Raw genomic sequence first — 27,872 nt, forward strand, 5'->3', positions numbered from 1 at the left:
TTTTGTTGCGAAGATGTGGTCTCTCTCTCTCTCTCTAAGCCCAACTCTGCAAGTGAAACCATTGCCCTCCCCACTACGTGGGATATGACATCCAGGGGTGAAAGTCTCCCTAGCATCATGGGAGATGACACCCAGGGATGAGTCTGGCCCTGGCACTGTGGGATTGACAACGCCTTCCTGACCAAAATGGGGCAATGATTTGTAATAAATAAGATATCACTGGTTGAGAGAGTTCTAATAGAGCTGAGAGGCTATTCTGGAGGCTACTCTTATGCAAGCTTCAGGTAGATATTGCTACTATCATAGTTTGTGAAACCCCAACCAAAACCATTCCTGCCAACCCTAAAGAACACCTACGGCTTTATCTAAGATTCTACAAAGGTTCCATGCACTATGATATTTTCCAGACACCTACAACTTCCAAATGGGTTCCGAGGCTAAGTGAGTCCTGAAATCCAGAAGGGCCAGCCTCTCCAGAACATCAACTACTTCCATCTCCCTATGCCATTTATCAACTGCCCTTTCCAACTTGAAAAAGGTAGAATGGGTATATCCCAAATACTCTTAAAGATTGGGAGAAAGATCAAAGGAGAAGGTGGATTTATAAAGAGAAGATGGGATTTAACAAATGAGGGTGACTGCTGAATCATTATATTGATATTTCTTTTAGTCTCCAGTGTCTTGGAACAGCTAGGAGGTGAAACTTAAAATTGTGTAATTGTAACCCATAACAAACTCTGAAATCCATTCTACAACCAACTGTGCTTTGAAATCTATTGCTTTTTTGTATATATATGTGGTGTGCTTTAAAATCTTTTAAAAATGCCTTTTAATGCTTTTTTTGTATATACATTATTTTTCACAAATAAAACAAAAGGTTAATAGGTAACACTTACTGTTAGTTTGCAAGCTGCATGATATATATAAACATGATATACCAGAATTGGAATGGCCTTTAAAAAAAGAAATTCAATAAGTTATAAGTTTACAGTTCTAAGCCTATGCAAATGTCCAAATCAAGGTACCAACAAGAGGTTACCTTCACTCAAGAAAGACCAATGGGTCTGGAACACCCGTCAGCTGGGAAGTCACGTGGCTGGTATCTGCTGGTCCCTTGCTCCTGGGCTCCGTTGCTTTCAGCCTCTGTTCCTGTGGGGGTTCCTCATCTTGCTTTGCCAGGACTGGCTTTCATCTCTTGGCTTCCCTTGGCACTCTCCAGGTTCTGGCTTGCTTAACATCTCATAGTGACGTCAGCTGGGCGCCAAGCATCTCTAAACATCTGTGTCTCTGTTCTCTGTCAGCTCTCTTGCGAACTTTCTGTCAGCATTTCTGTTTCTGTCATTACTGGCTCTCTCTGAAATGTTTCCTCTTTTAAAGGACTACAGTAAACTAATCAAGACCCACCATGAGTGGGTGGAGTCACGTCTCCATCAATCAAAGGTCACAGCCACAATTGGGTGTGTCCCATCTCTATGGAGATAGCCTAATCAAAAGTTTTTGCCCTACAATATTGAATTAGGATTAAAAGAAACAGCTGCCTCCACAAGATCGGATCAAGAGTTAAACATGGCTTTTCTGGGATGCATAATACTTTCAAACCAGCACAACCTCTAAGTGATGGACTCTATGCTAAGTAAGCTCTGTAAACACAGCATCTGATTTTATTCTCAAAACAGTCCTGAGAAGGTACTATTATTAAACCTATTTGACAAATGTAAGTAAAAGAGGCTTAAAGAGATTAATTCAACCAAGATGGTGAAGTTAGAATTTAAACCGAGTCTCTTATTATAGATGGGAACTTTCAACCATAACCCCACACCTCTACTCCAAATTCTGTAGAACCAAAAGGAATTTTGTTAACGGAAACAAGGTTTTTTACAGTCAAACAGAACTGGATTTTAACATCAGCACTATCCATTACCTACTACCAAGTTTTTTAGATTCTCTAAGCCTCAATCTTATCCATAAAATCTTATATAATACTTTAAAAATAAAATTCAATGTAGTCCATATGTCTGTTATTATGTGGTCATATATAAATGCCGAATTTATGGCTCCTTTCTCTATCTTAAAATTGATGTGAGATCACTAAGAGGAAATTATGAATAGTGTTGTCCAACTGAGAAATTTAAAAAGATGTAAGACATATGAAGGACAAAAATACCATCTTTATTAATAATGACTATGACAGAGAACATATAATAATATGAAAGTCAGACAGGCCTGTTAATTAAACCCTAAGTTGAGGTAAATGTAGGAATCAAAGGCAATGCTGAACAAGGGTGGACCGCCCTATGCTGAGGCCTGACCCAGTTGCGGTGTAAGCTAGCTCAAACCCAACAGGAATGTGGGAGAAGCAGAGCTTAGAAAACCCAGTTTATTTTTTCCAAATGCACCAATTAGGTAAGTAACTCCACTTTTCTCCTGGGACAGAAGGAATAAAGATGCATAAAGAGGCCAGGGATATTATTACACCAATTCAGTTACTCTCTCTTGGAATGAAGCAGCAGCAGGAGAGGGGTAATTGATCCACCCTAAGAATGAGATTTGGGAGCAAGGCATATATGTGGGTGTTAAATAACAATATAATACAGTTCAAGGGACCTCACAAGGTAGGCACATAATTAATTACTAAATGTAGTTTATATTAATGCTTCTTAAGTCTAATTCCTGGCTTTGTGATTTTGCCCAAGTCAAAACAGCCTTCACTCTTAGTTTCCTCAAAGGCTGATCTTAAAGGATATCTTCTAAAGAGAAGAGTCCCTTTATAAAGCATTCTGGAAGACTGTTGTAACCAAGAAATGAGGATCTAAGGGAAGTGCCTGTTTGAAGCTATTATATACCCCAGAAAAGCCATGTCCTTTAATTCTCATTCAATATTCTGCATGGAATCCTGTTGGTTGTTTCCATGTAGATATGACCCACCCCGTTGCGGGTGGTAACTTTTGATTAGATGATTTCCATGGAGATGTGTCTCCACCCACTCAAGGTGGGGTTGCTTACTGGAGCCCTATAAAAGGGAACCATTTTGGAAAAATCTAGAGAGCCACCAGAACCAACAGAGCCCAGAGAGCCAGAGACCGATGGAGCAAAAGGAAAATGCCCCTCGGGAAGACTTACGAAATAAGGAGAGAAAGCTAACAGACTTTGCCATGTACCTTTCCAGCTGAGAGAGAAACCTGGAACATCATCGGCCTTCTTGAACCAAGGTATATTTTCCTGGATGCCTTAATTTGGACATTTTTACAGCCTTAGACTATAAACTTGCAACTTAATAAATTCTCCTTTTTAAAAGCCATGCCATTTCAGGTATATCAAATTCCAGCAGCTTGCAAACTAACACAAGGGATGATTATGGTTGCTGAATCATTATAAAGTTGTTCCTTTTTACTTTCTGATATATTGGAGTAGACAGAGGGAAATACCTAAAATCTTTGAATTGTAATCCAACACCTTGATCTGTGATAATGATTGTATAACCTTTATCTTGTGCCCTTGTGATTATGAAAATCTTATAACTGATCCTCACTTGTACCCATTTTATCTGTTTTTTTTGACCTTGAAGTCTTGTGATCACTAAAGACAGCCCCTAATGTTTACTAATTAGGGGCCTTGGGTCAGCCCAGAACTAACCCACCCAAAGTCCAAAGTTATCTTGATAATTGAAGCTGGATCTAACCAAAATAGGTCCACCTGATTCGTGCGGTGGCTTAGACTTAAACCTGTATGTCACCTATATGTCATATTACTAAAAATCATGCCCATCACCATATTAAGGCCACCATTTTCTTACAACATTTTGTGACTGAGCATGGACGAATCTATCTGTTCATGCTCAATAATTAGATCACCTCTAATTACATCATCTGGGGTCATTGTACTCATTATCCTAAAACTTGCCCATCTTTTAATACTACAAAACAATCAGAATTACTGCAGTTCAGGGAGACAAAATCTTAGGCTGACAGGTCATATGATCTTCTGTTTCACACCTAGCAATAAACTTTTTCTTTTTGAAATCCCGAAGTCTCAAGAATTGGTCATTTCAGCACATGGGTTGGGGCAAAATAATCTACTGCCTTTGACTTGTAACATTGTTGCACAGACTTCCCCGTTTCAGAAAATGCCACCACCATTCACCCAGAAGCTCAGGCTAAATATCTGGCAGTCATTTTGATTCCTCTTTTTCTCACCTGCCCCTATAGCCAATTATTAGCTAATCCTGATCATTCTACTTCCAAAACATATCACAAGTCTGTACACTTTCCACCAATTACACTGATTGGCACCCTAATCAGAATCACCACCTCTTACCTGGATTACCCCAGTTTCTGATTCTGTAGGTCTGCGGTAGGACCTGAGACTTTGCATTTCTAACAAGTTACAGGATAATGCTGATGCTGCTAGGCAGGGGACTATTCTTTGCCAACTACAGCCTTAGAACAAGGGTTCTCAAACACAGGTGGACATTAGAGCCACCTGGAGCTTTTAAAAAGTACAGGGCAAACCACTGTGGAAGGCAGTTTGGCGGTTCCTCAAAAAGCTGAATATAAGAGAAATTAGCAAATACCTCGAGGCGAATGAAAATGAAAACACAACATATCAAAACTTATGGGACGCAGCAAAGGCAGTGCTAAGAGGGAAATTTATTGCTCTAAATGCCTATATCAGAAAAGAAGAAAAGGCAAAAATTCAGGAATTAACTATCCATTTGGAAGAACTGGAGAAAGAACAGCAAGCTAACCCCAAAGCAAGCAAAAGGAAAGAAATAACAAAGATTAGAACACAAATAAATGAAATTGAAAACATGAAAACAATAGAGAAAATCAATAAGGCCAGAAGTTGGTTCTATGAGAAAATCAATAAGATTGATGGGCCCTTAGCAAGATTGACAAAAGAAGAAGAGAGAGGATGCAAATAAATAAGATCAGAAATGGAAGAGGAGACATAACTACTGACCTCACAGAAATAAAGGAGGTAATAACAGGATACTATGAACAACTTTACGCTAATAAATACAACAATTTAGAGGAAATGGACGGGTTCCTGGAAAGACATGAACAACCAACTTTGACTCAAGAAGACATAGATGACCTCAACAAACCAATCACAAGTAAAGAAATTGAAGCAGTCATTCAAAAGCTTCCTAAAAAGAAAAGTCCAGGACCAGACGGCTTCACATGTGAATTCTATCAAACATTCCAGAAAGAATTAGTACCAACTCTCCTCAAACTCTTCAAAAAAATCGAAGTGGAGGGAAAACTACCTAATTCATTCTATGACGCCAAACATTACCCTCATACCAAAACCAGGCAAAGATATTACAAGAAAAGAAAACTACAGGCCGATCTCTCTAATGAATATAGATGCAAAAATCCTCAATAAAATTCTAGCAAATCGTATCCAACAACACATTAAAAGAATTATTCATCATGACCAAGTAGGATTCATCCCAGGTATGCAAGGATGGTTCAACATAAGAAAATCAATTAATGTAATACACCATATCAACAAATCAAAGCAGAAAAATCACATGATCATCTCAATTGATGCAGAGAAGGCATTTGACAAGATTCAACATCCTTTCCTGTTGAAAACACTTCAAAGGATAGGAATACAAGGGAACTTCCTTAAAATGATAGAGGGAATATATGAAAAACCCACAGCTAATATCATCCTTAATGGGGAAAAATTGAAAACTTTCCCCCTAAGATCAGGAACAAGACAAGGATGTCCACTATCACCACTATTATTCAACATTGTGTTGGAGGTTCTAGCCAGAGCAATTAGACAAGAAAAAGAAATACAAGGCATCAAAATTGGAAAGGAAGAAGTAAAACTATCACTGTTTGCAGATGATATGATACTATACGTCGAAAACCCGGAAAAATCCACAACAAAACTACTAGAGCTAATAAATGAGTACAGCAAAGTAGCAGGTTACAAGATCAACATTCAAAAATCTGTAGCATTTCTATACACTAGCAATGAACAAGCAGAGGGGGAAATCAAGAAACGAATCCCATTTACAATTGCAACTAAAAGAATAAAATACCTAGGAATAAATTTAACTAAAGAGACAAAAAACCTATATAAAGAAAACTACAAAAAACTGCTAAAAGAAATCACAGAAGACCTAAACAGATGGAAGGGCATACCGTGTTCATGGATTGGAAGACTAAATATAGTTAAGATGACAATCCTACCTAAATTGATTTACAGATTCAATGCAATACCAATCAAAATCCCAACAACTTATTTTTCAGAAATAGAAAAACCAATAAGCAAATTTATCTGGAAGGGCAGGGTGCCCCGAATTGCTAAAAACATCTTGAGGAAAAAAAACGAAGCTGGAGGTCTTGCACTGCCTGACTTTAAGGCATATTATGAAGCCACAGTGGTCAAAACAGCATGGTATTGGCATAAAGATAGATATATCGACCAATGGAATCGAATAGAGTGCTCAGATATAGACCCTCTCATCTATGGACATTTGATCTTTGATAAGGCAGTCAAGCCAACTCACCTGGGACAGAACAGTCTCTTCAATAAATGGTGCCTAGAGAACTGGATATCCATATGCAAAAGAATGAAAGAAGACCCATATCTCACACCCTACACAAAAGTTAACTCAAAATGGATCAAAGATCTAAACATTAAGTCTAAGACCATAGAACAGTTAGAGGAAAATGTCGGGAGATATCTTATGAATCTTACAATTGGAGGCGGTTTTATGGACCTTACACCTAAAGCAAGAGCACTGAAGAAGGAAATAAATAAATGGGAACTCCTCAAAATTAAACACTTTTGTGCATCAAAGAACTTCATCAAGAAAGTAGAAAGACAGCCTACACAATGGGAATCAATATTTGGAAACGACATATCAGATAAAGGTCTAGTATCCAGAATTTATAATGAGATTGTTCAACTCAACAACAAAAAGATAGCCAACCTAATTACAAAATGGGAAAAAGACTTGAATAGACACCTCTCAGAGGAGGAAATACAAATGGCCAAAAGACACATGAAGAGATGCTCAATGTCCCTGGCCATTAGAGAAATGCAAATCAAAACCACAATGAGATATCATCTCACACCCACCAGAATGGCCATTATCAACAAAACAGAAAATGACAAGTGCTGGAGAGGATGCGGTGAAAGAGGCACACTTATCCACTGTTGGTGGGAATGCCAAATGGTGCAACCACTGTGGAAAACAGTTTGGCGGTTCCTCAAAAAGCTGAATATAGAATTGCCATACGACCCAGCAATACCATTGCTGGGAATCTACTCAAAGGAATTAAGGGCAAAAACTCAAACAGACATTTGCACACCAATGTTTATAGCAGCGTTATTTACAATTGCAAAGAGATGGAAACAGCCAAAATGTCCATCAACAGACGAGTGGCTAAACAAACTGTGGTATATACATACGATGGAATATTATGCAGCTTTAAGGCAGGATAAACTTATGAAGCATGTAATAAAATGGATGGACCTAGAGAACATTATGCTGAGTGAGTCTAGCCAAAAACTAAAAGACAAATACTGTATGGTCCCAATGATGTGAATCGACACTCGAGAATAAACTTGGAATATGTCATTGGTAACAGAGTTCAGCAGGAGTTAGAAACAGGGTAAGATAATGGGTAATTGGAGCTGATGGAATACAGACTGTGCAATAGGACTAGATACAAAAACTCAAAAATGGACAGCACAATAATACCTAATTGTAAAGTAATCATGTTAAAATACTGAACGAAGCTGCACCCGAGCGATAGGTTCTTGTTTTGTTTTGTTTTGTTTGTTTTGTTCTTATTATTATTACTTTTATTTTTTTTCTCTATATTAACATTCTATAATTTTTTCTGTTATACTGCTAGTTCTTCTAAACCAATGCAAATGTACTAAGAAACGATGATCATGCATCTATGTGATGATGTTAAGAATTACTGATTGCATATGTAGAATGGTATGATGTCTAAAAAAAAAAAAAAATGGTCAGCACAATACTGCCTAACTGTAATGTAATTATGTTGGAACGCTGAATGAAGCTGCATCTGATCTATAGTTTTTTTTTGTTTTTTTTTCTTTCTCTTATATATTTTTGTACTTTTTATTTTTATTTGTGTTTTCTCTGTGTTATCACTTTCTTTTTCTGTTGTCGTGCTATTTCTTTCTCTAAATCGATGCATATGTACTGAGAAATGATGACCATACACCTATGTGATGATATTAAGAATTACTGATTGCATATGTAGAATGGATTGATTTCTAATGTTGTGTTAGTTAATTTTTTTTAATTAATAAAAAAAAAATTATAAATAAATAAATAAATAAATAAATAAATAAATACATAAATAACAACTTTACTTATCCTAACAGGTTTTCTCAGAGGCAAAATAAAGAAACCAAAAAAAAAAAAAAAAAAAGCTGAATATAGAATTGCTATACGACCCAGCAATACCATTGCTGGGAATCTACTCAAAGGACTTAAGGGCAAAGACACAAACGGACATTTGCACACCAATGTTTATAGCAGCGTTATTTACAATTGCCAAGAGATGGAAACAGCCAAAATCTCCACCAACAGAAGAGTGGCTAAACAAACTGTGGTATATACATACGATGGAATATTATGCAGCTTTAAGACAGGATAAACTTATGAAGCATGTAATAACATGGATGGACCTAGAGAACATTATGCTGAGTCTAGCCAAAAACTAAAGGACAAATACTGTATGGTCCCACTGATGTGACGGACATTCGAGAATAAATTTGGAATATGTCATTGGTAACAGAGCCCAGCAGGAGGTAGAAACAGGGTAAGACAATGGGCAATTGGAGCTGAAGGGATACAGACTGTGCAACAGGACTAGATACAAAAACTCAAAAATGGACAGCACAATAATACCTAATTGTAAAGTAATCATGTTAAAACACTGAATGAAGCTGCATCTGAGCTATAGGTTTTTGTTTTGTTTTGTTTTTACTATTATTACTTTTATTTTTTTCACTATATTAACATTCTATATCTTTTTCGGTTGTGTTGCTAGTTCTTCTAAACCGATGCAAATGTACTAAGAAACGATGATCATGTATCTATATGATGATGTTAAGAATTACTGATTGCATATGTAGAATGGTATGATTTCTAAATGTTGGGTTAATTTCTTTTTTTCCGTTAATTAAAAAAAAAAAAGAGAAGGGGTAATTGGAGCTGGAGGGATACAAACTGTGCAACAGGACTGGATATAAAAACTCAGAAATGGACAGCACAATACTACCTAATTGTAATGCAATTATGTTAAAACATTGAATGAAGCTGCATGTGAGGTATAGGTTTTTTTTTTCTCTCTATTATCGTTTTAATTCTTATTCTGTTGTCTTTTTATTTCTTTTTCTAAATCGATGCAAATGTACTAAGAAATGATGAATATGCAACTATGTGATGATATTAAGAATTACTGATTGTACATGTAGAATGGAATGATTTCTAAAAAAAAAAGTACAGGGCAGGAGCCCTACTTCCAGAGATTCTCGTTCAATTGGTCTGGGAACAGCGGTCTGGCCATTTGTACTTTTAAAACCCAGGTGGATCAAAATGTGCATAAAGGATTGAGAAACACTGACAAGGCTTGGAAGAAGGGCCAAGCTGTTTGCTCCTTGTGGTTTTTGCACTCATGGCTCCCTTAACCTGGTATGCTTTTTCTTTCCACAGCTGGATCGTTCCTGTCATTCAGGCCTCAGATTAAATGTCACTTCTTCAGGTAAGCCTTCCCTGACATCGCACCCCAATCTTTATCATACCAACCTGTTTATATTCGTTCTAGGAATGAGCAGTTCATGAAATTTCCTTATTGATGCTTATTGTCTGTGTCTTCCAACTATAATAGAAACATCTTGAGCATAGGCACGGTGTTTGTTTTATTCACTGCTGCATCCCCAGCAGCTAGAACAGTGCCTGATACCTATTAAGCATTCAATATACGTGAATGAAAGACAAAACAAAAAGCTTTCACACAAATTTTCTCGGGTCTTTTGACTGTGTTCTTTTAGACTATTTGATTGGATTTTACTAAAATATACTTTATTTATGCAATACAGTTGAAGTATCTGTACAAAAAGAAAAAAAATAACTTTGGTGGAGATCTTCATCGCGCTGGGTTCATCCTCTCTTTACAGGGACCGTATATTAAATCTGCAAACAAAATAATTATCCCTTACTGTATTTTCATGTACAGTACTTGCTCATAAAGCTTCTACTTAGGGAATATACTCACAGAGCAGGGCAGCTTGACACGTCCAGGATATATTTATTAGTTCAAGGGATTGCTACTTAAGTGTTTTTGGCTTCGGAAACAGAGGCCAGGGAAAAGGAATTTGTAGAAAAGTGGGGAAATGTGGCAGGGAGTAAGAGCCATAGTCAAACGCGTGATGACATCTAATCCGTTCTCAAAAAAGTCTATACATTTATTCTCCATCTTTTACATCACAAGAGTGTAATCTGGTGGAACTGGTGCGTTTTAATTTCAGGAAGAGAAAGAGAGCATTTGAGATGATTATTCGAGCGTCTTGTCTCACCGTGGTTTTGTTCAAGCCAGTGCGGCCAAATTTTCAGCTATGAGGAAGCAGCTGAATCAAACTTACACCTCAGGCGAATTTAGGGCACAGCAGATGTCCTTAAGCCGTCCGCGGACCACTTGGGAAATACAATACTTAAGAAAACATGTAACAAAACATCTGTTGCAGAAAAGAAGGGGAGGTTCCGTGCCTTTTGACCGTCTCTTCAGCAGGGATGTACCTCCTCACAAGTGCGAAGGCTCCAACCACTGCCCCAGCCAACAGGGCTCGGTTCAGGTACAACCAGTTTTTCAGGCAGCCGCCTCCCATCTCTTACTTCTTCGTACTTCGTCGTCATGGCTTCAAACCCCACGAGGTTGTGTATAGAGTAACGGCTGAAGTCACGCTGGGGCTCTGGCACCGCGCAGGGGGAGGCCGAGCCCGCGGCTTCCGAGAACACCAGCCAGCATCCAGAGGTGGAGACGGCCGGGAAAGGTCCCAAGGCAGCGCGGCGAGGAGGGGTGGGCGCCGCGGGGGGGAGTCACGGTGCACTCTGGGAGTTGTAGTCCTGCTAGGCGCCGTCCGCGTGCCTCGGCCGGGCTTCACACTCCATCTCCCAGTCGCCCCCGCGCCGCGGCGGAGGCGAGTCGAGGGGCGCTGGGTGATGAGCCGCCTCAGGGGGAGGGGATCTGCTGGGGCTGTGGGGCAGCTGCAGCGGCCTCCGGGAGACGTTAACATCTGTCTTCCGTGGGGCGGAGGGAGCCTCCGGCGGGTGGCGACAGGAGCCGTGTCGCCGCCGCGCGTCCCTCTCCGCTCGCGCTCTCTCCGGCCCAAGGCGCGCGACATCCGCCATGGAAGCGCATCCACCCACCCCCGGGCTCTCCCGCCGCGGAGTCTCTGGCTCCCCGGAGCGATGAGGAAGTAGCGGCGCCCGGGGCAGCCTCCAGCCCGCGTCACCCGCCTCGGTGAGGAGGAGGTGCCGCCCCGTGCACCGTCCCGCCCCCTTGGGGGCGCTGCCGAGGGGCGCTCGCGGCACATGCCGTCCCGGCGCCCGCTTGCGCCCGGCGCCCGCCGCTGAGGCCGAGGACCCGCTGCCTGTCCCGCGGCCCCCGGCCCCCAGCCCCGCCGGCGCCCGCACCCGCGCCCCGCCTTCCTGCTGCCCACCTCCCTCCCGCCCCCAAGATGTGGCACAACGTCGGGCTGACCCTGCTGGTGTTCGTGGCCACGCTGCTGATCGTCCTGCTGCTGATGGTGTGCGGTGAGTGTGGGCGTCCGGCCGAGGTCATTTACACACGCTGTACGCCCACGAGCCTGTGCGTTTTGTCTGGTCCAAAAAACCCCAAAAAGGCACCGAGGGACAAGCGTCTTATAATCGTCATTTGCCCACTGGCCTCTGAGGTTGAGTTCGGAGGAGATGGACCCCTGACCCTCCAGGGGAGGGCAAGGATAGGATCCTGGGCTGGATATCTTGCCTCTGCGTTAAAGCAGATACTGACTGCTTCACTGGCAGCGTCTGTATTTGATTGCCACTCTTATTACAGGCTGCCCAGATTTCCACCTTGGCCTGCATTCGAAGGCGAAGTGATTGACTACCCCTTTTCCTTTTGACAGGCATTACCCTAAGGACGCTGTGAACTTTCAGTACCTCCGCTTATTCGGGGAGAGGGACAGGTTGGATTTTATGCATCCTTGTGAAATTGTTTGTTTACTTCCAGTTCAGCCTTAAACTGAATTCCAAATAGAGGTGTTCAGATTAAGCAGAATTTTTAAAAATCGGCTATATTAAAACTTTCAAGGTCAGGTAACCTAACTCTTAGCTCTGGCATAATGGTGCTGTTTTATTTGCTGTGGGTTTTTATTCTGCCTTGGAATGAGAAGACATTAGACTTTCCTCACAAGGTAACATTAGCACAATCTTAGATTTATTTTTTGTTTTTTTATATACTGTAACTGATAATGACAGGTCTCTTAGCAAAGTTGCAGAACAATTATTAAAATTTGGGAAGTATTTAGAACATATGTCAGTAAGTTTATTTTTTCCTATTTACAAAACTGAAGTATGGATTCTGGTTGGTCAGAATTCATAAGAAATACAATGAACTTATTCATTACACAATGGACAACGTAATGCTAAGTATCAGATCTGTGTTTGAAGAAGAGTGTATGTGCTTGTGCATTTGCCTATGTATATATATGTATAAATATATTTGTGTATATATATATTTAATTATTTTTGTTTTCCTAAAACATCAGAGTTAAAGCTTCTAAATTTACAGCTTTGCTTTTTCCTGATGAGATGAAACTATTGAAAAGCTTTTCTCAGTTTCCTGCTCGTGATGTCAAGATTTGGGGCTAATTGCAAATGTTTAAGGTTCTTGTACTGAGGAAAACCAGATCCTTGTGATTTGTTTGGAGGTAGGGGAGGAAATGAGCACATGTTATCCCTTCTAATTTGAAGATGCAAGCTATTTGGAGTTGGGGATGTGACATACAGATCATACCACACCTTGCATGGACTATTGGCCAAGCATCAAAATTTCTGATGCTTTGAGGCATCAGAATTCCTACTTGCTACATATATTACATTTGTTCTCTCAGTTCCCAATGGCACTTTGACAGTCTGATTTTACTGATTTTTCAGGAAGTTCTCTGCCTTTGGTTTCAGAAAGGACTGTGGAATAAGAGAGTTGTGGTAGGTGAAAAAACACTCTAGTTTGATTACAGTGGTCATGAGCTATGAAGATGTAATCCAAACACTTTTTTGTTGGGAGGGCTAATGAAGGGATAGGATGGGGCTGGAGCTTGAGGGAGAGGAAAAAAGTTTGGGTCCAGATTTGAGAGAGAAATAGGGTGCCAGTTTTCAGTGCTGACTGAAGGGTAAGAAGTAGCTAGATAGTTGAGGCATAGGCCTTTAAGCTATTCTTCTCACCTTTCTAGTAATCACAGGCCCTTTGGAGAATCTAATGAGTGTTGTGAACCTTTTCCCTAGAAAAATGCACCAACAATTTTTTTTTAACTTGTATCAGAGGCTTCATGGACTCCCCCTTCCGTAGGCCTACTCATGGAGTTCAGGTTAAGAGCCTCTGCCCTTTGGGCTGGGTCTTCTGTTTTCTGACTTCACTCAGTTCAGCAAACTGAGTGTTGTATGCATGCTAGGCCCTGGGAGCACAAAAATCTGATGGGGGCTGCCCCAAGGAGCTCACAGACTAGTGTATTTTATAATTCTGACAGGCTCCATCACATAGTGAATTCCAATTTTTAAATTTCAAATTCCTGGGGAGGTTTCATTCTCCTGTCTACATTGGCTATCTCTACTTTCTGGTCTCTTACTCACTCTGAAAACTACTCTAGATTGCTTTCCACCCCCAACATTCACTGAAGCTGTCCATGTCAAGATCAGTAACAACTGGCTTCCACTCTGCCAGGCCTGTGGACTCTTATCTGGCTTATGGTGCTTAACCTCTCATACTTACTGTAGACAATGGAACTCTTGTATACTCTACTTCCATGGTGTTCTTCCTACATCTTGGCTAATTGTTTTCTCTTTTTTTCCTGGCTTCTCATTCCCTTCCTCAGAATTTCTTAACTTTTCTTGACTGCAACCTGTAATAGGAAATACATTTTACTTTATGCCCAGTACAGTCACAAGTGTAAATGACACGGCAGTCATCTATGTCTTTCTATGAAATAAAGATTTTATGGAATAATAGTTGCAAGGTAGGTAGGTTGCTATTTTCTATTCTCTTTCTTTCTTCTCTCTAGCTTCTGAATACTGGAGAGCCCAGGACTTGGCCCTGGGTCTTCTTTATATTCTCTCACTGTGATATCTTAACTAGTTCCAGAGATTTGAATACAAACTAGTAGCTAATGGTTTTAAAATTTATATCTTCAGCCCTCAAGTCTTTCCTGAGCACCAGGCTTATGCATCGGACTTATTTCTTAATATTGCTGCTGGCGAGCTAATAAGCAAATTTAATACATGTAAAACAGAATTCTTGATTTCTACCACCTTTTCCTCTCATCCCTTTCTTTCCCGTCTCAAATTTTACCAGCATCCACTCAGTTTCAAGCCAAGGACTTGGGTATCATCCTTGATTTTTCCCTTTCCTTTACTCCCACTGCATCTCCTTATATGTACATCAAGTTCATCTACTACTCTTCTCAGTTTTGTCTCTTTAAAAAAGTCTTAAGTATGTTCCCTTCTCCATGTCCAGTACCACCATCATCATTCTTGACCTGCCTTAATTTTCTTACTAGTTTCCTTTTACCTTTTCTGTCCCCTCTTTGTAATCTACTTTCCACATACTAGCCAGACTTTTTTATAGAATGTATATTTTATCAAAAGTTTTTAATGAAAGAAACATGGTTTCAAAAGTCAATAAAAAAGTAGTGCCTTTCAACCATCAGTTTCATTGTTTCCTATGGTTATTTACTACTTCTAAATAACTTATCTGTTGCTGTTTCTTAGTTTATCATTTTTAGATATGGCTTATTAACTATGGTAGATTCCCCATCTTTTTTTCCTGTATGCCATTAATAATGCAATTTTTGGTTAACTTGATAGTCAATATTTATATTTGTGTAAATATTGTTCCCTGATGTTCTAGTATAATGTAGCCATACTCCCTTTTTTTTTTGGTATGGGTTACCATTTATCTTGAAGTTAATAATTGCCTTTTAAATTTAGCTACTGTGTTAGTTAGAGTTCTCTAGAAAAACAAACTCAACAGGGAACACTTGCAAATATAAAATTTATAAAAGTGTCTCACATGACTGCAGGAACACAGAGTCCAAAATCCGCAGGGCAGGCTGTGAAGCTGACGACTCCGATGGAGGGTCTGGACAGACTCCACAGGAGAGGCTCGTCAGCCGAAGCAGGAAGGAAGAGAGCCTGTGTATTCTGAATCCTCCTTAAAAGGCTTCCAGTAATTAGATTGAGCATCACTCATTGCAGAACACACTCCCCTTCGCTGATTACAAATGGATGCAGCTAATGTGATCATGATTTAATTCTATGAAATGTCCTCATTGCAACAGACAGGCCTGCACTTGCCCAACCAGACAAGCAGGTACCACCACTTGGCCAAGTTGACACATGAACCTGACCATGACACCTACTATTGCCTGTTTTTTTATATCCATTGTTATTTGTCTACATCACCCCACCACAATGTCATTATATTTGCAAACAGCTGTCAGTAATATTTCCTGTATGTTCAAATTAATTGTTTTTCTTTACCTATCACCTTTCCTCTAAGACCCAGATCCTTCCTTCCCTCTCAACAGCTATGATTCTGGGCCTACCCTTTACTTTCTGTGCTGTAACATATGCTTTATAGATCTCGTCATCATTTTTATCATATCCTCTTCTGTTGTTGAAGCACATTATCTAGTAGTTATCTAAGAAAGAATGCATAGAAATATAAATTTTTGAGCTAATTGTGCCTGAAAATGAATTTTTATTTTCTAACCTCACACTTGATTGATAATTTGGTTATAAAATTTGGGGATGCAAATAATTTTCTTCCAGAATTTTAAAAGAATTACTCCATTGATTTCTAACTTCCAAGTTTAGTTTTGAGAAATCCAATGCCTTCTGTTTTCTTGTCCTTTTCAAGTGACTTACTTTCTCTTTCTAAATACTTTTTGGATTGCCGTTTTATCCTTGGTATTCTGAAAATTCATAATGTTATGCCTTAGTATCTATCTCTTGCATTTTTCTGGGCACTTTCAATTGAGATTTATTCTTCATTTCTGGAAACCTTTTGCATTAGATTTTTGATACTTTTACCCCCTCCATTTCCTTGGTTCTTTCTTTTTGAAACTTCTGTTAGTTGGATGTTGGATCTCTGGGTCTGATTCTTTAATTTTATTTTTTTATCCCCAATTTCTGTTGCTGTTCCCTTCTGTTTTTTTATGGGAGATATTTTGGGTTTTATCTCCTTTCTTGAATATTTGATTTTTATTTTAGCTATCCAATTTTTAATTTCTAATAATTTTCTTTTTCTCTGATTATTCCTCTTTTATAGTACCTATTGTTGCTTTGGGTATGTAATATCTATCTCTCTAAATATATTAGTTATAAATTTTTAAAATAAATTATTTTTCTTCTCCCTTACATTGTCTTTGTTTTTCCTGTGTTTTCTTTCTACTTTTTTTAAAAATATTTTTATTGAGAAATATCTTCACCACATATAGTCCAACCGTATTATACAATCACTGGCTCACAATATCATCACATAGTTGTATATTCTTTACCATGATCATTTTTAGAACATTTGCATCACTTCAGAAAATGAAATAAAAATTTAAAAAAAGAACTCTTACATCCCGTACCTTTCCCACTCATTGACCCACAGTTTTTCCATCTATCCCATTTTTATCCCGTATCTCCCTGTGCTTGTTTGAAAGGATGTATGGACCCTAGAAAAGCCATATTTTAATCAAAATCCCATTTTATAAAGACAGAATAATCCCTGTTCAATACTGTATGTTTGAATCTGGAATCAGATCATCTCCCTGGAGATGTAATCCAATCAAGAGTGGTTCTTAAACTGGATTGGGGAGATGTGTCTCCACCCATTTGGGTGGATCTTGATAAGTTTCTACAGTCCTATAGAAGAGGAAACATTTTGGAGAATGAAGGAGATTCAAAGAGAGCAGAGAATGCTGCAGCACTGTGAAGCAGAGAGTCCATCAGCCAGCACCGTGGAGATGAAGAAGGAAAACACCTCCCAGGGAGCTTCATGAAATAGGAAGCCAGGAGAAAAAGCTAGCAGATGATGCCGTGTTTGCCATGTGCTCTTCCAGATGAGAGAAGAACCCTGACCATGTTCACCATGTGCCTTCCACTTGAGAGAGAGAGACCCTGAACTTCGTTGGCCTTCTCGAACCAAGGTATCTTTCCCTGGATGCCTTTGATGGGACATTTTTATTGACTTGCTTTAAGTGAGACATTTTCTCAGCCTTAGAACTGTAAACTAACAACTTATTAAATTCCCGTTTTAAAAGCCATACCATTTCTGGTATATTGCATTCCAGCAGCTAGCAAACTAGAACATTCCTTCTATTATTTATTTATTTTTTTATCCCTATTATTTTTTTTTTACTCGTCTCTCTGTACCCTGAATAAAAGGAGCATGAGACACAAGGTTTTCACAGTTGCACCATCACAATTGTAAAAAATGTATGGTTATACAGTTGTCTTCAAGAATCAAGGTTTAGCTTCTTTCTTTTTTTTTTTATTAAAAAATTTTTTTTAAACATAGCATACAAAAACAAACATTTGTTACCATATGATCATTCCATTCTTGTTATAAAATCAATAACTCACTGTATCATCACATGGTTGTATATTCATCACCATGATCATTTCTTAGAACATTTGCATCAATTCAGAAAAAGAAATAAAAAGAGAAAAGGAAAAAAAACTCATATATACCATACTCCTTATCCCTCCTTCTCATTGATTGCTAGTATTTCCGTCTACTCAATATATTTTAGCCTTTGTTTCCTCTATTTTTTTCCTATACCCCTTATTACTCCCTTTCGTTGATCGCTAGCATTTTAATCTACTAAATTTATTTTAACATTTGTTCCCCTTATTATTTATTTATTTAATCCCTATGTTTTACTCATCTATCCATATCGTAGATAAAATGCACATCAGACACAAGGTTTTCGCAATCATACAGTCACATTGTGAAAGCTATATCATTATGCAATCATCTTCAAGAAACGTGGCTACTGGAACACAGCTCTACATTTTCATGTGCTTCCCTTCAGCATCTCCAATATACCTTAACTAAAGAGGTGATATCTATATAATGCGTAAGAATAATCTCCAGGATAACCTCTTGACTCTGTTTGAAATCTCTCAGCCATTAGCACTTTATTTTGTCTCATTTCTCTCTTCCCCCTTTTGGTCGTGAAGGTTTTTCCAATCCCTTGATGTTGAGTCCCAGCTCATTCTAGGATTTCTGTCCCACGTTGCCAGGAAGGTTTACGCCCCTGGGACTCATGTCCTACATAGAGAAGGGGAGGGCAGTGAGTTTGCTTGTCGTGTTGGCTGAGAAAGAGAGAGGCTACATCTAAACAACAAAAGAGGTTCTCTGGAGGTAACTCTTAGTCCTAATTTTAAGTAGGCTTGGCCTATCCTTTGTTGGGATAACTTTCATATGAATAAACCCCCAGATTGAGGGCTCGGCCTATTGCTTTGGTTGTCCCCACTGCTTGTGAGAATATCAAGAATTCTCCACAGAGGGAAGTTGAATTTTTCCCCTTTCTCGCCATTCCCCCAATGGGACTTTGCAACTACGTTTTTATTCCGTGTTCATATCTCTCTAGGATTTATCAGGGCATCACTGTGGACAAACCTACAAGATCTCATGCCCTACTCAAGGTTCCATGTAGTTATGGTGTTCAGTTAAACTGTTCACATAATATATATTAGGAAATGCATTAGTCAAATTATAAATTTTGTACCAAATAAGCATTTTTTGCTTTAGTCTTACACTTAAAGTTTTAAAATATGAATTGCCATCTATTTTCAGTACCCTGCAATATTGACATTCCTTTGTTCTTCCTCATGCAAAAACATTTTTAAATTTGTACATTTAGTCGCTGTCATTGTACATTCTAGGCATTCCTAATTATACCATCTTAGTCTTTATTGTCTATCTTTCCTTCTGATTTCATTTGTGCCCCCAGCTCTCCTCCATTTATCATTCTCAAATTCAGCTTCATTCAGTGTACTAACATTATTATATTAGTTAGGTAGTATTGTGCTATCCATTTCTGAATTTTTACAGTCAGCCCTGTTGCACAATCTGTATCCCTAGAACTCCAGTTACCAAATATCTAACTTATTTCTATCTCCTGATGGTCTCTGTTCTTAGCTGGAATTCTCCAAGTTCATTCACTAATGTTAGTTCATGTCAGTGAGACCAAACAGTGTTTGTTCTTTTGTTTCTGGCTAATCTCACTTAGCATAATGTCCTCAAGATCTGTCCATGTTGTTACATACTTCATAACTTTATTCTGTCTTACAGCTGCATTATTCTATCATATGTATATACCACAGCTTGTTTAGCCACTGTTCTGTTGATGGACATTTGTACTCTTGGCAATTGTAAATAATGCTGCTATAAACATTGGTGTGCAAATGTCCATTTGTGTCCTTGCCCTCATGCCCTCTGAATAGATACCTAGCAATGGTATTGCTGGGTCATATGGCAGTTCTATACTTAGCTTCCTGAGGAACCACCAGACTGCCTTCCACAGCAGTTGTACCATTTTACATTCCCACCAACAGTGAATAAGTGTGACTCTTTCTCCACATCCTCTCCAGTACTTGTTTTCTGTTTTATTGATAATGGCCATTCTGGTGAGTGTGAGATGATGTCTCCTTGTGGTTTTGATTTACATTTCCCTAAAAGCCAGGGAAGTTGAGCATCTTTTCACATGTCTTTTGTTCAGCCTCTTTCTTGATGGAGCTTTTCCACATGTGTGTAGTGATCTAGTCTCTGTTCCTATTTAGGTGAGGTAGTAAAAGTTGGTGACAAATTCTCAGTGCCAGCTCTGGGCTCACTGCAAGGTGATTGAACAGTGAGTTGGTTTCTTCTTTAGGGGTATCCCCAGTTGTCAGTAACTGGGTATCTATTCTCTGTAGGTATTCTATTCTCCAGGCAAGAATCTTCTTATTTCTGGCTTGGGGATTATTAATATGGCTGCCTGGGTATGTGAAAGCTCCGTAGATAAACTTTCAACTAGTCCTTTTTTCTCCTTTCCCTCCACTGTCCCACCATAAGTCATGATGCATTCGGAGGTTTTTCACTGCATTTTGGCTCCCCCTCTGCAGCTGACCAGCTTTTTTTTTCCTTTTAAAAATGTTCTTCCTCACCTAAAATCTACCCTCCAATGGCTTCCCATTTCCTTTGGGATGAAGTCCACATTTCTTCCTGTGGCCTTCAAGAATCTCTGTGATCTAGCCTCTGCCTGTCTCTCTGATCTCATCTCCAGCCACTCTCCCCACTACTCACAACATTCCAAGAATCAACCCATCTTGTATCCTTCACAAGGCCTTTGTCCTCATTTTTCCTCTGACTCTTCACATTGCTATTTCTTCATCAATCAAGTCTCAGCTTAGCTATCACTTCAGAGAGACCTTCTCTGACCACCTGTTGTGTTGCTGAGCTCAGAATCTTTCCCTAAAAATTGCCCTTCTTTTTTCAGTTCATACATAAAAGTTTAGGGGTTATTTTACCTTCCTTATTCATTCCCTATCATTGGGCCACTTTTCATACACTCATTCACACACCCCCCCAAATATTTGCGCATTTATTATAAGCGTGGAACTGAGATACAGAATAAGTAAAAACTGGTTCTACCTTCCCCAGATTCCAGTGGGGAATGGATATAGCATAGTTATTTCTTTCAACAACAAATTGTATTGTAAGAGTCTTTGAAAAGGGTCTACTATGTACAGTGAACCAAGTTGGATTTGGGCTGCCTAGCTTTAAAGACTACTAGCATTATCACTACTAGTTGTGTCACTTAGGTGCTGCACTCAATCTCTTTTATCCATATTTTCCTCTTTTTGCAAAATGTAGATAATACCTACTTCAACACATGGTTAGGAGGATTAAACTAAAAACATAACTAAAATCCCTAATTTAGAGTAGGTACTCAGTAAAGGAGAGCTGTGTCTAATAAGGCCACTTTGACAAGAAATGGGGATGGAGCAAAATCTAAACTTTCAAAAACAAAGGAACTAAATGAGCAATTACTTTTAATATGTCATTTTACCAACTGGTGCACTATTATTGCATGAGGGTCTAATAGCAGTTGTATTATCATTTTGAGTGCTGACTGGCCTAAGTGTTTTTTATGTTTTTATATATTTAATTCTGCCATGTTAGGGAGTTAATCTTATCAATCCCCATTTTGCAGATAAAGGAATATTCAGATATAGAAGGATGAAACAGCTTGTCCAGGTCACAAAGCTGCTAAGTGATACGAACTTGGATTTTAACCAGAGTCCAAGAAATTGGTTTTAATAGAAGTTTAGCACCATTGGGGTGATGGGATTGCACTTTTTAATTTTATTTTTACTTGTTTGTAACTTCTCATTTTCTGGTGTGAGAAGTTTATTATTTGTGTAAGTATTTTAAAGTTAACTTTGATAGAGGGTTGGATGTTTGCATAAATCATGTGGTAGCTGTCTTTTTTTTTCACATGGGCAAGCAGTGGGAATCGAACCCAGATCTCCAGCATGGCAGGCAAAAACTCTGCCTGATGAGTGCTAGCTGTCTTTTTTAAAGACATTTTTTATTGTAAAATATAACACATATACAAAAAAGCTATAAATTTCAATGTACATTTTAACAAGTACTTATAGAATAAATTCCAATGTATGGTATGGATTACCATTCCACAATTTCAGATATTTCCTTTTGCTCTAAGACACTGGAGACTAAAAAGAAATGTCAATATAATGATTCAGTAATCATACTCATTTATTAAATCCTGTCTTCTCTATTACAACTCCCCCTTCTCCTTTGATCCTTCTCCCAATCCTTAGGGGTATTTGGGCAATGATCATTTTAACTTCTTCATGTTGAAAAGGGTTGTCAGCATTATGGTAGGGGGATGCAACTGGTTGAGGCTTTTAGAGAGGGTAACTGAGTTTCAGGGCTTATCTGTCCTAGGAACCATCTGGAGGATTTAGGTTTCTGAAAAATAAACTTAGTGAGTAAAACTTTTATAGAGTCTCAGAACCCTGGGTATTCTTTAGAGTTTACAGTAATACACTTGGTTGGGGCTTGTCAAACCATGGCAATTAGCAATATCTAGCTGAAGCTTGCATAAGAGTAACCTTTAGAATAGCCTCTCCACTCTATTTGAACTCTTTTAGCCATTGATACTTTATTTTGTTACTTTTCCCCCATTTGGTCAGGTTGGCATTGTTGCTCCCATGGTGCTAGGGCTAGGATTATCCCAGGGAGTCATGTCCCAATTTTCCAGGGAGATTTACACCCCTGGATGTCATGTCCTGTATAGGGGGGAGGGTAATTATTTTATTTGCAGAGTTTATTTGGTCTTAGAGAGAGAGGCCATATCTGAGTAACAAAAGAGGTTTTCTGAAAATAACTGTTAGGCATAATTATAGGTAGGCTTAGCTTTTCTGTTACAGAAATAGGTTTCATAAGAGCCAGCTGTCTTTTGAATCTTTGGGCCAAACATGAAAATAGCTGCAGCTTTTTTGTTTTACAATTTGCTTTTCTATCTAATAATTGAATTAAAATTGTTATAAGAATGAACAGAGTATGAAAGTTTAAATACAGCTACTTCAATTAAAGGGAATTTTTTTTTTGTATCTATATATCGCTTGGACCATGTATTTGAAATTCATTTATTTCCATTCACAATCTGTTTCAGATAAGTTCTGTATATCTTTTTCATATTGAGGCACAGGTGAATAAATATGATTTAATTGATATTTGAAAATAAGATATTCAAAGATTAAATCTGGTTTTAGAAATTTAAGCTGTCAATTTAATATTGCTTTACTTAGGGTAATACACATTTCAAAGATAATGATGGGATAAGATGAAAATTGCTGATTGCAGGAAAGTATGACCAGATTTTGCAGGTCATCTAGTTCTATTGGTTTTCCCATAGTCTGCAAAGGTGTTTTAGGTATCTGACAAAAATTGATTCTAATTTTTTTTAAAGTCAACTTTATTAAAGTGTAATATGCAATAAAATTTTAAGTGCACAGTTTTAGGAGTTTTGGCAAATGTAACCACCACCACCACCACAGTCAGAATATAGAGTATTTCTATCACCCCAAAATCTTCCCTCATACTCCTTTGTAGTCAATCCTTAAGCTCCTGACTACCGCTGAACTGCTTTCCTTAACACAATTTAACTGCTTTTTTGTGTCTGACTTCTTTCACTTAGCATATAATGCCTCTGAAATCCATCTCTGTCATTGTATATATTATACTATTGCCAGGTATATTAGTCAGGGTTCTCTAGGGAAACAGAACCAACAGGAGATATCTGTAAATATGAGATTTTATAAAAGTGTCTCAGGCAACTGTGGGAATGCATGAATCCAGATTCCATAGGGCAGGCTGTGAGCTGACAACTCCGATAAAGGTCTTCAATGAGTCCCTCAGAAGAGGCTGGCTGGCTGAAGTAGAGTCTCTCTTCTGACTTCTCCTTTAAAGCCTTTGACTGATTAGATTAAATGTCACTAGTTACGAAAGACACTCTCTTTGGCTGATGCAGAGGTAATCAGCCATGGATGCAATCAAAGTGCTAATGATTTAATAAACCAGACTTCTGGTTTATCAATCAGCATGAAATGTCATTGCAGTAATGGTTATGCTAGTGCTTGCTTGACCAGACGACTGAGCACCATCAGGCTAAGTTGACATATGAACCTAACGATTCCACTGGGCAATATGTTTATCCCTTTACCTATTGATGGACATTAGTGTTGTTTCTAGCTTTGGGCTACTATTATTATTATTATTGACAAGTTTTGTATAAATACAAAACTTGTATAAATACAAGTTTTGGCATGGGCATATGTTTTCATTTATCTTGGATAAATACCCAAGAGTGGGATTGATGGAACATATGGTAGGTGTAAGATTAACTTTGTATGAAACTGCCAAACATGCTACATTCCCAGCAGCCATGTATGAGCGCTCCTTTTACTCTACATCATCACCAACTGTTAGTAATCCTTTTTAACTTTAGCCACTCTAGAGGATGGTTAGTGGTACCTTAATTGTGACTTAAATTTGTATTTCCTTAATGAGAACATCTTTTTATATGATAATTTACCATTCTTTTCTGTGGGAAAGCATCTGTTCACATTTTTTGCTCATTTTTAAATGGGGTTATTTGTCTTTTTATCATTAATTAGATTGTAACATTTCTGTATGTATTCTGGATACCAGTCTATGTATCAGGTATATTTTGCAAATATTTTCTCCCAATATGTGCCTTACCTTTTCATTTTCTTAAGTGTTTTTTGAAGAGCAAATGTTCTGTATTTTGATTATATTCCATTTATCAATTTTTTTTCTTTTACATTTCATGCTTTTTGATTCCTAAGAAATCATTGACGAATCCAAGATTGCAAAGCTTTTTCTCCTGTAAGTTTTTTATTTTATGTTTCGTATTTAGGTTTGTGATCCACTTTGGTATAATTTTTGTGTATGCTTTGAATTAAGGATTGAGATTCTTTTTTATTTTATTTTTTTAAAAAAAAGGATTTCCAACTGTTTAAACATTGTTTATTGAAAAGGCTTTCTTTTCCCATTGAAATTGGAATTTTTGTTGAAAATCGGCTGGCCATATATGTAGGGATTTATATCTGAACTCTTTTGCCATTACAACACTATCAAATTTTTTTTCAAAATTGATCAGCTTTTTAGTTTCTACAAAATAGATACATTTATTCTATAGATGAAGTTGGAGAGCATTGACATCTTAACAACGTTGAGACTTCTCCATGATCGTATTTATATCTCTCCATTTTTAGGTGTTTAATTTCTCTCAGCAACTTTTTATGTTTCAGTGTATGAATAGGTCTTGTATTCATTTTCTCAAGTTTAACCATAAATATTTCATATTTTGATGCTATTTTAAATGGTATTCTTTTCATTTTAATTTCTAATTCACTGCTAATATACAGAAATGAAATTATTTTTATATATTAACCTTGTATCCAGCAAAACCGCCGAACTCATTTATTAGGTTTCTTAATTTTTGCACAGTCCTTAGGATTTTCTAATAGAGGTTCATGTCAGTTGCAAATGAAGGTAGCTTTACCCATTTTTTTCCCAAAGTATGTATCTTTTAGTTTCTTTACTTGACTTATTGCACTGGCTAGTCCAGTGTTGAAAGGAAGTTGTGAGAACTGACCTCCTTACCTTGTTCCTGATCTTTTGAGGGGAGAGCGTTTAGTCTTTTCCTATTGAGTATGGTATTAACTGATAGGTTTTTTTTGTAGTTGTCATTTATCATGTTGAGGAAGAAAACTTCCCTTCTGTTCCTGTTTTGCTGAGATTTTTTTAAAATCAAGAATGGATATTTGATTTTTTCAAATGCTTTTTCTGTATCCATTTAGATGATCATGTGATTTTTCTCTAATATGGTAAATTAAATTGATTTTTGAGTGTTCATATCAACCCTGTATTCCTTGGATAACCCCCTTAGGTTTTTTGCTTTATGCTTTTTACGTATTGTTGGACTTCATTTCCTAAATATTTAAGATATTTTTGTATTTACATTCATGAGAAATATTTGTGGTTTTCTTATATATCTTTGTTTTGCTTTCTTATCAAGGTATTACAGTCCTCATCAAATGAGTTGGGAAGCGTTCCCTTCTGTTTTGTTTTTTGAAGAGTTTGCATAGAAGTTGTTTATTAGTTTACTATTGCTACATAACAAACTACCACAAATGTAGCAACTTATAACAACATACATTTATTAATTACAATTTCTGTGAAGTGTAGGCATGGTTTAGCTGGTTCTTTACACAGGGTCTCACAAATTTGGGGTCAAGGTATCAGTCTGGTGGCATTCTTTTCTGAAGTTTAGGCTCTTCTTCCAAGCTCATGTGTTTTTTTGGCATAATTGAGTTCCTTACAGCTGTGGGACTTATGGCAACTTGCTTCTTTGGGGCCAGTGTGAGAATCTCTCTGACACCAGAGAGGAGCCTAGCCTCTTTGAAAGGCTTTCAGCTTATTGAGTCAGCTGACCCAGGATAATATCCCTTTGGATTAACTAAAAAATTGAGACCTTAATTTCATCTGCAAAAGCCCTTTGCCATATAACATAACTTAATAAAGAGAATAACTATCCATCAATTTTGCCATATTCTGTTGGTTGGAAGTTGGCTACAGGTTCCTTCCACACTTAGGAGGAGGAGGTTTCACAAGCCTTATATGTGGTATTGACTCACTGGAGTTAACCTAGGGTGTACCTGCCACAATCAGTATAATTTCATCCTTAAATGTTTGGCAGAATCCATCTGGGCCAGGGCTTTTCTTTGTGGGAAGATTTTTTGTTGTTTTCTTTCCTTTTCTTTTAAATATTTTTATTGATAAAACTTAATACACAAACATTCCATACATGGTATACCATCAGTGGCTCACAATATCATCACATAGTTTTGTATTCATCACCATGTTCATTTTTTTTTTAACATTTGCATCACTTCAGAGAAAGAAATCTAAAAAAAATTAAAACTCATACATACCATACCCCTTATCTCTCCCTCTGATTGACCACTAGTATTGCATTCTACCCAATTCATTTTACCCCTTATCTTCCCTATTATTTATTTTTATCCATATTTTTTTCTCATCTGTCCATACCCTAGATAAAAGGAGCATTAGACACAAGGTTTTCATAATCACACAGTCGCATTGTAAAAGCTATATTGTTATACAATCACCTTCAAGAATCAAGGCTACTGGAACACAGCTCAACAGTTTCAGGCACTTCCCTCCACCCACTCCAGTTTGCCATAAATTAAAAAGGGATATCTATATAATGTGTAAGAATAAACCTCCAGTATAACCTCTTGACTCTGTTTGAAATCTCTGAGCCACTGAAACTTTATTTTGTCTCGTTTCTCTCTTCCCCCTTTTGGTCAAGAAGGGGGAATCCATTGATGCCAGGTCTTGGCTCATCCAGGGAGTTCTGTCCCACGTTGCCAGGGAGATTTGCACCCCTTGGAGTCATGTCCCACTTGGGGTGGGGAGAGCAGTAAGTTCACTTCCTGTGTTGGCTTAGAGAGAGAGGCCACATCTGAGTAACAGAAGAGTTTCTTTGGGGTTGCCTCTGAGGCCTAATTTTAAGTAGGCTTAGCCTATCCTTTGCAGGAATAGGTTTCATAGAGGCAAATCCCAAGATCGAGGTCTTTTCCCATTGATTTGGTTGTTCGTGCTGCTTGCAAGAATATCAGAAACTCTCTAAATGGGGAAGTTGATTATTTCCTCCTTTCTTCCCAGTCCCTCAAGGGGATGTTGCAATACTTCATTATTTACTGCCCAGATTACTCTGGGATATATTGGGGCATCATACTAACCTGGAAAAATCAGCAAAGTCTCACACCCTATTCAAGATTCCATGTACTTATGGTATTCAGTTAAACTGACCATACAAGTTAAATTAGAAAATGTACTACCCAAAATAGAAATTTTGCACCAAATAAACATATCTGCCTTTGGTCTCACACAGAAGTTGAAGTTTTAAAATATGGACAATATCATCCTTTA

The 27,872-nt window shown here is 38.1% G+C and overlaps 2 protein-coding genes across 2 annotated transcripts in view; one reads left to right on the forward strand and one right to left on the reverse strand.

Moving 5' to 3' along the window:
- Positions 1–8,766: 8,766 nt before the first annotated feature.
- On the reverse strand, positions 8,767–11,601 carry LOC143668776 (uncharacterized). Its single transcript, XM_077143316.1, has 2 exons — positions 10,284–11,601; positions 8,767–10,201 (listed from the first exon to the last, which is right to left on the reverse strand). Exon 1 carries the CDS (start codon positions 11,599–11,601, stop codon positions 10,918–10,920), a length of 684 nt encoding a protein of 227 aa, XP_076999431.1. The 3' UTR covers positions 8,767–10,201; positions 10,284–10,917.
- An 86-nt stretch (positions 11,602–11,687) lies between these two features.
- SMIM13 (small integral membrane protein 13) overlaps positions 11,688–27,872 on the forward strand; it is a 48,803-nt gene continuing 32,618 nt past the window's right edge. Inside the window, exon 1 of the mRNA XM_077143662.1 lies at positions 11,688–11,821. Within this exon, the coding sequence (XP_076999777.1) occupies positions 11,746–11,821 (76 nt within the window). The 5' untranslated portion in view covers positions 11,688–11,745. The remainder of the gene's footprint in view (positions 11,822–27,872) is intronic.

The sequence above is a fragment of the Tamandua tetradactyla genome, chromosome 25 (genome assembly GCF_023851605.1).
Source record: "Tamandua tetradactyla isolate mTamTet1 chromosome 25, mTamTet1.pri, whole genome shotgun sequence".
Lineage (NCBI taxonomy): Eukaryota > Metazoa > Chordata > Mammalia > Pilosa > Myrmecophagidae > Tamandua > Tamandua tetradactyla.